Source organism: Euprymna scolopes, chromosome 4 (genome assembly GCF_053919585.1).
Source record: "Euprymna scolopes isolate OS-2025 chromosome 4, ASM5391958v1, whole genome shotgun sequence".
NCBI classification, from domain to species: Eukaryota; Metazoa; Mollusca; class Cephalopoda; order Sepiida; family Sepiolidae; genus Euprymna; species Euprymna scolopes.
The window spans coordinates 10,716,633-10,728,892 of record NC_136485.1 but is presented as its reverse complement, the minus strand read 5'-3'; the positions used below and the strand labels follow the sequence as shown (position 1 = coordinate 10,728,892).

The 12,260-nt window shown below is 34.6% G+C and overlaps 2 protein-coding genes across 2 annotated transcripts in view; both read right to left on the bottom strand.

The window, feature by feature from the left end:
- Positions 1-3,886: 3,886 nt before the first annotated feature.
- LOC145266246 (uncharacterized) lies at positions 3,887-4,276 on the bottom strand. Its single transcript, XM_080121823.1, has one exon. It carries the CDS (start codon positions 4,274-4,276, stop codon positions 3,887-3,889), a length of 390 nt encoding a protein of 129 aa, XP_079977949.1.
- Positions 4,277-4,350: 74 nt separating this feature from the next.
- LOC145266230 (uncharacterized) overlaps positions 4,351-12,260 on the bottom strand; it is a 149,214-nt gene continuing 141,304 nt past the window's right edge. Inside the window, exon 3 of the mRNA XM_080121822.1 lies at positions 4,351-4,541. Within this exon, the coding sequence (XP_079977948.1) occupies positions 4,351-4,541 (191 nt within the window). The remainder of the gene's footprint in view (positions 4,542-12,260) is intronic.

Sequence of the window (12,260 nt, the reverse complement as noted above, 5' to 3'; positions counted from 1 at the left end):
TGATGTAAATCAAATATGAATGCACGGAAGCTAACCCAGTAAGCCATAGAGTATCGGTATACAGTACGGTGGAGGGGTACGTCTGGGGACTTCTTACATTTCGTTTTTATCTTAACTGATACGACGGAGTAGTCCGAGGATCCTAGAGGCCCATAAACGGAACATGAACATAGCTCAGGGGAAGTTGAGAGAAAAAGGTCTAGGAGGCTTTCATATTGACCGGGTCCATCTGGCACACGGTTGGGTTGGCGAAGCATCTGAGTGAAGTCATAAGCAATGGCAAAATCATGACAAAACCTCTCCTCATCGTCTGTCTTATTTGAATGTGTCAGCCAGTCCACGTCATGGATGTTGAAGTCACGACAGATATAGATGTTAGCCGAGATGTGCAGACAGTACGTGGTCTATTTTCTCAGATATGCTCTTAAAGTTAGTAACTCCGTTTTTGCGGGCCGATAGAGAGCAAATATAAATGCAGTGGTGTTAGCAAGTGCAACCCTGAAGCACCTATAGGGTAAATTAGGATCTTCTCTAGAGATATCCCTGCCACACGGGACGCCATCTTTAATGTTAATTATGAACTCATCAAGGGAAGTTGTCGGCTGTATTACAGTTTCACTAGAAATAATACGTTCGGTTTCGTCTCCTGTAATTTGGTTTCAACCTCTGGAAGCTTGGAACGTAGCCCGCTGATGTTGGAGAAGGAGATCTGGTAGTTGGCGTCTACGTTGAAAGATGGGTGCTAGGTTTAATCGAGTTTTTATTCTGGAGATATTACATGTTGAGGTTTTGGGATTTGTGGAATAGGTCGGCATACTTAGAGCAGTACAGAGAGGGAAAGTAAGAGAGAAAAAGACAGGAGTTTTTTTTGTACCACACGAAAAGGAAAAGCCGTAACAATTATCCACTAGTATGGCATCGAGAGGCCCCACCAGAGACTACTGCATGGTCCAGGTCCACTCCACAAATGGCAATGCAGCAGTCCCAGTACTTTGCGCCTGCTTATAGGACAGCCTCCTTAGTGGTTAATCCAAGGTTCGGGCCCTGACTATCAGGCGGATAACGTCAGCCTAGACAAAACGTTTACCTCCAGCACCCTTACTAGTGACATGGCCACAAGGACAGACAGAGACAGAAAAATTCCCGACATCTAAAACTACTTGTAACCAAGTACTACCGACCATAAGCAGCTTTTTCCTCACCCTTTGTCAGAAAAATCACTCATTTGCATGAGGACTGAGGGACAAAATAGGGAAGCGAGAGTTACTGGAGCTGCCGATAACACATCCACTGTATTATCTACTCTCCATTAAAAAATGGGGGAGGTGGGGGATCTGTACAAGTGACTTTTTTATATCTAAGTAGTAAATCCGGTGCTAAGTTAACAATTCAGGACGCTTTTGATTTTAATCTCTCCTCTTATATTAATGGGTGGAAGTTGGTCGTTATCGATCGAGTTTGAATCATTAGAGTTTCACCTTATAATTAATTAAATGCAATAATAAACTTTTATCAATGTTTAAAGTCGGCTTATATTAATTTACATTCGAGTTTAGATAATTATTCAAGGTTTTACTTTAGGAGGTTCGTTTTCATAGGTAGCGTTTTCTTTGCTAATAGCACTGTATTATATTTCGAATGTAATTGAACATAAGGCTTACTATATTAGATGGTTTGATTTGCCAACCAGGAAGCAAGCATTTTCAATATATGCAAGCTTGAAGTACTTGTATATATTAAGTATACTACTTAAATAAAGTCCTAACTTTATCTACTCTAATAGAGAATAATTTCCGGCATTTTTTATCGTTCGTTTTCGGCATTTTGTTTGTTTTTATCGTTTACTTTGTAGCATGGGGGGTGACGAATAAGACATCAGAATACAGACAAATACATAAATAAAACAAGAAAAACAAGTGTAAAAACAAGGTAACATAAAAACATTTAGGACGAGTTAAAAATACTTAACGTGTTTGCCATAATGTTCCGTCCGCGTCTTTTTGCCAACTGGTAGCTGGCATGTCGTCGTGTCTTTCTAAAGCCTAATAAGATTTATATTTCCGGATAACTTGGACGGGGGCCTATCTATTTATAGAATAACAGTCGGTATGTGCAGATGTATAAAATACTTCTAACTTTTTTTTTGCGGTAAATATTCTTACATGTAATACATTTCATGTGTTTAATATTTAAGTCAACCTAAGAAATGTATCCACATTGTTTTATAAAACTGTATCGTAATTTATTCTTCATGCATTCGTGTTATTCCGAAACACATGTCGCAATCTCTTGAGTGTTGTAATTTCTATGTTTCAATCGTTGACACTGATACGTAATCACCTATAAAGTCCACAAATAAATATCATTTCTATATTTAAAATACCCGGTCTTTTACGCTTTCAAAACATTACTATCTCAGAATTGTCAGCCCTATAAAGCTGAACCACACTTTTTAATCGATGATCTCTTGCATGCACGTGTGACCTATCGGAAAAAATATTGCGTCATTTATTGTTAATTATTAGGCTTCTGATGAAATCAGTTGTCACTACAACAGACTTGATGGTATCATTTTTCTGTTTCCTGTTTATTATCGTTTATACGATTAAGTTTTTATTCCTATTCTTCTATGCTTTATGCTATGTTTTTTCCTACATTTCCCCATTTCGTTATTAAAAAACTGACACATTATTTCACATAGTATATTCATGTCCGCTTACACCAATTCATTCGTTTTTATAGAAATCACCACATTTGCTAGCATAAAAATAACATTCAACGGATATGGCAATTACTCTATCTCTCTATCCTTTTCTTCATATTCATGCTTTATATACTACTTGATTGTTTTTTTTCTTTAAGGTTTTTTGATATTTTATTCTTATGTAACATAAGATGAACGTCGCAATTATCCATATCTGTAAATTACTTTCTTCTTCTTTGATGAGATGAATTTGATAATGCAACGCCTATGTCTAAAGATCGTTTATCATCTTCATATATATTGATCTTTCTCTTTAGTATGCTGAAAAACTAATTCGTATTAAGCGATACTTATACATTGTCTTAAATTACACATAAAAAAGCTTATTTAGTATTGACAGACTATGGGTACCAACTGCGCGTTAAATTTTGGTGGCAAGAGTTGCGCAATCTCAAAACACGATTCTCCTGAGTCAACATTATTGACTACAAATGGCAAGTTGAAGTTTAAGACGGCTTGAAACAATGCTGCGATTAGCGGAAATTACATACAGCACCTACCCGCGACATAAAAAAAATTGTAAGTCATTTAGTATTGGCCATACTCAACGTTGCTTACCTTCGGTTATCTGACGATACCGGAGTGTCAACGTGATTGTGCCGTACGTAAATTACCCATACACACATATACACACATAGACACACCCCATATATATATATATATATATATATATATATATATATATATATATATATATATATATATATATATATATATGCATATACATATATGTATATATATACATATATATATATATATATATATACTGTATATACTGTATATATTGTGTATTGTATTGTATATATATATATATATCCGTCGATGTCGGGAGACATTGAAATTCGGCGTCCTAATTCATTCGGGGGATTACAGCTTTTGATGTGGTTATGCAGGCCGATGCGAGAGCGACAGGACCTGCTACAGTTACTTCAGATGTAGTTTTTCATACTTTCTGCCTAAGTCTGGATCGAACTAGGCCAGCCCTCTCCTTTCTACAGGTCCGCTTCTCCTCCTCCTGGATGTCTCGACCATACACCCAATGGTGGTCCGTCAGCCCTCACGGTCTGAGACAGCAATATCAAGCTTTGAGAGGCTGCAACCACCGGCCCTCCGGTCACGCTTTCAGACATACTTGTAGCGGAGGACCGGTCGGCCGGAAGGTTTTGTGCCAGGGTTAAACTCCCCAAACAACAGGTGTTTAGGGGTTCGTCCATCATCTATCCGGCTAACATGTCCCAGCCAGTGAAAACGTTTGGTCATCAAGATGGTATACATGCTGAGCATAGGCGTCTTGACTACGCTATTGGTGACACATTCCTGCCTGTTCCAGCCAAGCAGTGTGCGAATGAAGCGAATGTGGTACACATTTAGCGTTAAATCCTGGTAGGAGTAGATGGGCCATGGTTCTCTACCGTATAGGAGAGTATTCAGCCCAAGTGCTTGATAGACTCTCATCATGGTGTTTACGGGCAGCATATCTTTTTCCCACATGCGCTTGGTGAGATGGGGCATTTCTGTTTCTGCTTTGCCGGTCCTTGTAATGAGCTCGGAATCGAGGGAAAGGTTGCTGGCGGTAGTAGAACAAGTTACGTTAACTTGCCTACCACCGAAAGGGTATGTTTATCAATTGAGATGGTTGGCGCATTGTGTGATTCTTGGCACATCATCTCAGTTTTCATGTTGCTGATGGTTACGCCAAATTCCATGCCCACCGCTGCAAAACGGTCGATGGGTCGCTGCAGCGCTTTTTCTGAATGTGCAGCAAGTGCAGCATCATCTGCAAAGAGTAGTTATGTCATGAAAACCGTCAGTTCCCTTTTCTTTGCACCAAAGCGGCCTAGGGTGAAAAGTCCTCCGCTGTTCTTGTGTGAATATATACGCAATCATCACAATTTTTTAAAGGCATATCTCATATATATATATATATATATATATATATATATATATATATATATATATATATATATATATATATATGTATATATACATATATATATATGTATATATATATACATATATATATATGTATATATATATATATATATAAAATAAAAATTACAATAAGTTTTTTTTTTATATGGGTGTCACCACTTATCAAGGCCTAGAGGCCACTCAAGGATAAGGGTTAATAGGTATACATTAGTCATTGTGATTTTAGCATAGTAAACAGTGGGAATTTTGTAACTTGGATTACTTAGGGGGACGATTCAATTAGAACTTGTTCACATTGGACTTTTTCTTTTTTTTCATAGGTATCGACACATTATCAAGGCCAAGAGGCCACTCAAGGATAAGGATTAAAGAGTGTACAGTAGAAATTGGACAATATAATTATCATTAGTAATGAAAATTTGTTAAATTTGATAACTTATATGGAACGGCTCATCAAGAACTTATTTACGTTAGACTTGAAGACAACCATATTGTAGTCAGTCATATTGTAGTGATTACTAAGGTAATCAAAATGGTAAACTTAAAATATAATATAAATATTAAAGAGCTAATATTTATAAGTAAAGTAAACTCAGCCAGATGTAAAAGCTCAATAAAACCGAAAAGGAAATAGAGCTTATAATATGAACAAATGATTAATAAAACATGTTAAAAGACATCTTGAAAAAGAGTTAAAAAACATATTTAATTTTTAAAAAGGAAGCACAAGATAACTGGATAGTCCTTAATCCGCGGAGTTTCGAAGAAATACTCTCCTTCTCATCAGAGGGCGGGAATTAGCAAAATGCAGGATCGGATTTTGCATATAAAAGTATTTAATGAAACTACAAGTAAGTCACAGATCTTACTTGGTTAAAAAAAGGTGAGGTAAGGGGAATACGAGGTAAAAGAAAAATGATAAAAAGATTTCACATGAATGGATAGTCCGGTGAATGATTAAAAATCCAAGAATGGTAAAACCCAAAACGGTCGAATTTAAAATTTCCATTCCAATGAGTGAATTCCAAATGGTCCAAAATGATCCAAAAGGCAGAGTTCCTTGGAAAAAAGCGCAAATGGAATGAATTCATTTTTTTTTAACTTTAAATTATTTATTCCTCCACCCTTGACAGACGTGTTTTAAATATTCTATCCAGTGTATTTTCTTTTAATGATTTTGAATTCATTTTGAAGGTCATGTCTTATGCTACTGGTATAATGTAACCCAGTACTACCTGCCTCATGGTCGGATCACCGGCAACTAAACTGGTTCCCCCACTAAACTTGTTTCGTGAGGAGGGTGGCTAGTCTCCCTGAAGGAGTAAAAACAAACCTTCCAAAGGACGAATGAATCCTTTTTCGGGGTCAACCGCCAACTAGCACCATGCGTCTTTGTGTGCATGTATGTGTTTGTTGGGGTTGAGAGGGCTCCTGTAAGCCCTGGTGAAGGCAACCTTTATAGGAGAAGCAAATCTCTGATTTAAAAAAACATAAAACGAGAGACCAGTACCCGTATTAAGCTGGTCTTCAGTTTAACTTGTTGCTGGCTATCTTGCTCTTGCCTGTTGCTGGATCTCAACATTTTGAACCGAGAAAGAGAGAGAAATAGAGAGAGAGGGAAAGAGAGAGAGAGAGAGAGACTAAGCTGTCATACAAAGCTAAGACTCTGTAACAACATCTGTGTATATATACTCCCTCACGATCTTTTCATAAAAATGGTGCTGTGGTGAAGGAAGATATTTTGGGCTCATGGAATTTAAGTATCTGAGGGAGTGGCACTCGTCTGACAAGAACTTGCAATAATCATATATATATATATATATATATATATATATATATATATATATATATATATATATATATATATTTGTTGGTGCACATGAAAGAACGTATCACATGTAACTTTGTTCCATCTTAACACTTTCTTTTCTATAGAACAACTTTTTTAAAGTTTTGTTTCGCTTGTCTAGTGAAATCTTCAATGCGAATGCAGCTGATTTAAGAATTCCGATCATTATGTTTTGACTGCATGCCGCTTTTGTTTGAATATGCTAAATGCTCAGTAAGTTACGATCAGAGTAACTGGAAGCTAAATATCTGGCAACGTTTAAACAATGATGACGCACTCACGATTTCCTTGATGCATACTAATCATATTAATATATGGTCTGGTTTTAGGCAAAACGTTTTTTTCGTGATATCTGCTGACTATTTAGAAAAGGTGTTTAAGTTGCAATGCTTTCTGTGTATTTTATTATCATGCAATTTTAGAAAATATTTTTACAACATAGAACACGTTGAATATAAATGTTGATCATTATATTTCTATTTAAATTAATTGAATTACAAATTAACTATCGATTACCTCCTTGGGAATATTATTACACATACAAGTCTGTTTCTATTCAATCGATATGTTAATGGTAGTTTCGTTGTTGAGATTCAATCTGTAATAATGTTTTCATTACAGGTTTTTAGACAAAAATATCTAACGTTTTTTTTGTGCATGAGGAAATGTGCATGAACATTACGTATTTTAAAATTAGTTCTAGCTATTGAAAAATCTAGCACGGTACGGCTTGCTTAATAATACACTGAGATTGTTTTAAATTCAATGACATACAATTGTTCTCATTACCCCTACGCATAATATAGGAAAGTCTATATATTTTCTGGAAACCTTTTAATTTTCCATATCCTTCTGATAAGATATCTTATTTTAGATAAGAATTTAGAATCTATCATTGCTGTTGTTTTCCAGCTCGGAAATAATCATGACAAACCGTACCATAAACTGTATTAACGGTTTTTCAAAGAAATTCATTTTACTTGCGATTACATCAACGAACTGCTATCTAATGGCATCTTAGATGTACATTTATTATTTTCTTTGTGTAATTATTCTTGAATAGGTATATCTACTTATTTAATTTTATAAATATACTTGTAAACATCAGACATATTGAGATTATGATTGAACTTATGGTGAGATTAATAATTAATAAGTTTGTATTTTTTCCTCTTTTCATTTGCGAGTATCGCTTTTAAGAAAACATCTACTTGTAATACTGTCAAAACGCGAAGTCCACAAATTCGTCAAAATATTAGCCGTATTATTTTGTCAAACACGAGGTTTCCTTATTCGAGTTGTTGTATACTGAAATATACGGTACCGTTGGAAAACATTTATCTTCATTTGATTTTCATGTTTCTTCTAAGTGAATGTGAATCAATGAAACACCGCCATACTTCTTGAAGTCAGAGATATAAAGTCAGTTATTAAAGATCGACGTGTTCTTTTTTCTCACGGGTGGTTTTTTAAATGCTAGAAAAGTCCTGTGGTTATGCGAGATTAACGTCCGGGTGTATGCCCTGTTATAGAAGCGTTACTTTAAATGAAATACGCATAAGGTGCGATTGGAAACCAAATTACCACGCAGTATTACGAAAATAAACATTATTTTAAAAATTGTTTACATTTGTTAATTTTAATATATTTAGGTGTAAAACCATCCTCAATATTTCAGCGCCTTTTTTTTCGAGTTAGTAAATATCCCATTAGTGTCTCTAAGCGGTTGTACTTTGAAATGCCGATACGATGCGTTGGATACGCGAGATAAACGTCATAGTTGTGAGTTCCTTTATAAAAGAGTGGATTGTATTTGATTAACATAAAACGCGCATCAGGTGCTCTTTTAACCCAAACTACAACGCAACAGAACGAAAATAACAATAGTTTCTTGTTTGAAAATTTTTACTTAAATATATTTCGAAATCCAACTTCATCCTCAGTATTTTTCAGTGTGGCGTGACCGCCCCTGGGAGCAGGAGAACTCCCCGAGGGGCACATTATAACTATCGAAACATTGAAGTAGGCCGGGCAACTATTCACTTCTACGTCAGTCGCCACCGGAAAACACGGAGAGCAAGATTCAATAGTTTATTTTGTAAAACTTCAACATTGGACATTTGTATATAAGTTTTTTATTATATGTTATAAATTTAAGTTGAATTAACTCGTCGAACAAAATTATTTGAGTGGGTCTTACTTTTTTGTGCATGAAATCTGTTCACTTCCGGCGTGATACGACATATCACCCCCAAGGTGTAATCGACACTGTAACCCACTAACCCGATCCCGCTGCGCCGAGATGACCCGTTGAGAATTTCCTGTGAAAGACGATCAAGACATGTGTGTAAGGGTTCACACAAGGTCACAGTTTGCGACCGTTGTGGCATGGGATCCGTTCACAGCAGATTCTTTTTCTTTCTTTCATGTTTTTGTTCTTTGTGACGATGTTGTAAAGTTTGAGTAAGAAATGTGGGTTTGTAAATATCCGTGCGTTGTCTTTCAGCCTTTTTATTTTGAAATGCTGGAATAATACGTTAGCTAAGCGAGATTAATGTCAGGTGTTTGAGTTCCGTTACAAAGATCTGGTTTAATTTGAATAAAATATAACACGCAGGAGGTGAGCTGAAAAGGCAAATTAAAATGCGAATTTAAATTACGAACAAAAAAATAACAAAACAAATAGTTTAATTCTTTGAAATTTATAAGTATAATATATTTTGGTACCAAACCTTATTCTCATAATTTGGCAGATCTTTTTTCTTTCTTTTTTTTCTGTGCTTTAAACCTATGTAAAAAAGTTGGAGAAGTAAAGATCTGCGCATTGTCTCACCGATGTACTTGCGATGTGATCGCGTTCACGCCCACCTGATGCAAAAAACATTTTAAAAAAATCAACAGCGCACAGATCTTTATTTGTTGATTTTCTTTTTCCAACTTTAAATATAGTAAGACAGAAGAAGAAAAAAAATAAAGAAATTCAAATCTGCAAAATACTGAGGATGGTGCTCGACTCTAAAATAATAAAAAATTAATAATGACAAGTCTTAAACAAGTAAAGGTTTACTTTGCAAATAGTTACGTTATTTTCTTTCAAATAATATCAATATACCGCATGCTTATTGCCTTAAATATTTAGAATTCATTCAGAAAAATTTGAACTCGTAGCATTTAACGTAGATTATGCGTAGCTTTTTCTCATATAATAATAAATATACTACACATTTCTAGAACGTATGGGTTATTAACGAATGTTTGATTTAGAAATAAAATAAAGTCATACTAGTACGATGCGACACATGTGCTTATTTATTTTACTGTATACATTCTAATGAGATGAAAGTAATGGATTTTTTATGGTTGAATACATTGCTGATTGAGAGTAATCTCATTCAGAATAAATGCTGCTATCAATTTGACGTCTTGTTCGACAAAATCTAATTTCGCATAAACTCGTTAAAATCTCTTACATTACCAAAGTGCCGAAAGAAATCCAACCGGCCATAGGATTCGTGTAATCTCCAGTAAGTCTGCACACAGCTTCGTTTGATGGCATATCCTCTTGATTGACAGGGAATTAAAGCTAAGGAGAGACTAAACTCGTATTTAAGCTTCTAATGCAATGCACATTAACTTTAAGTACTGAATGTAGTATAACACCGTCGCCCTGCGAACAATATTTGAATCAAACAACCGGATATTCATGTGAAGTATTAATTCTTACACAGTGATACTCATTTAATCTAAATAAGTAGTATTAATGGCAATTGAGATGCCGGAATACGTGGTTTGTCACCGCTGAGGAAAGATGTAGTCTGATTACCGGGAGAATAAAAGACAAAACGGGCCATTTAAAAATACTACTTTAAATATATATGCATACGTGGGCGAACGTTGTTTCTGTTTTTAAAACCTGTTTTACTCATTTTACCTTCAATTTTGAATAATAAAAAGGTTCCTTTAATGTTTGCCATATATACATACTATACTTAACGGGGCGTCAAGAACTATCTAAATATAAGGGGTAATTGTAGTTTAATTAATACATTAAATATGGCTTTCCTGATTAAAAACAAAATTATATCAACACAAGCAACCATAAAATTATCACATTCTTGTGTGAGTCATAATGTATGTCCTACGTTTATTTTATTTTATATAGAAAAAGCGAGGTTAGAAACATGCCATAGAACCTAAGTGATTTTATACAAAGTTCTTTGATAAATTAGCATTAAATTCGAAATGTATAAATATGAAAAATACAATCATGGAGGAAAGGTAGTGAGCAATCTTTCGTGTTGTGACAAAATCCAGGTACAAAATTATAAAGCATTTCTAGCACAACGTGGCCATAAAACAATTAATTGCAACATTTAATGTACAAAAATTTGATTTTACCACCAACTAAAATATTTACAAGAACGTCTTTAACGTGTCTGTCAATAAACTTGTCTACTTCTGATATTGACTATTGTTTAGAAATGTGTATTTCATTGCCCGGTGTTAAACGACAAGGGGATTATTTCGAATTTTAAATTATAAATGCCCAAGCGAAGAGCCGTTCACCAGTCTCTGAAATAACAGTCACAGATAGGTAGGTACACTACTATTACATTCAGAGTTAAATGGGGCAAAGAACATTAGACAGTTATAAGCCACCACGAGAAAATAAGTCGATAATCATTAATAGACCGGATAACGGTTTTGGGGTTGGGGTAATAAATCCTCATGGTTATATCGATAAAATGTGTATCATACCTAATGACACAGTGAATTTTTTTTAAAATTTAGCCCTGTCGAACTCATGATTTGACAAGCTACTTAGAAACCAAATTACAAAATAAATTAATTAGGTGCATTAAATGTGTTATAACTTTTTCTAACATAGCTAGTAGTATTATACCCTTAGGATATATCCGCTCCAGGTTATACAAAACTCACAAATCCCTTTATGCCCCTATTTTATCTTTGGTAGTGTTATCACAGCAGATATTTTTTATAGATATTTAATATTAAAAAAAAATGTAATAAGAACATTATAATAAATGTTGTCATTTTATTTTGCGGACTTATTAAAATGTATGAGGCTGTTAAATCCATGTGTTAGATACCTGGTTACTTGTGCCCCGATTTAAGTAACTATAGATATTTGTCAAGATGTTTTATACCGTAGCCTTTTCCTATTACTGAATACATATATGATTGGCTGATGAAATTTGCCCACTACATGTGGAATTCGGTTTCAACGATACAATGTATTAGCAAATAGAAAATCTGTCCATATGTTCAGTCCTATAGTCGATAAAGGCGATTAATTACGTAAGTTTCCATGAAGAGCAATAACATTTTGGCCAATGAAAATATTAGTCTATTTTCGATATGTGGACGATACATTTTGACTATTCAATAATAAAAAGAAAACATATTATTTTCTGCACACTCAATAAAATGCATCCTGCGTTAAAGTATACTTATGAAAGAGAGTGTAACTCGTCCATATTCTTCCTCGACATACCGGTTACAAATTTATCATCTAGTTACATGATATCTATATATTGTAAATCATATTAAATAAAGTGTATACAGGCTGAGATCAATTTTACCCCCAAAACATAAGCTCAATTTTATTTGGACCCTAACATATCATGTTCTTATGATTTGTTCAAAATCAGAATTGGATGAGAATTTCCAAACAATTACTGAGAATCTATCCAA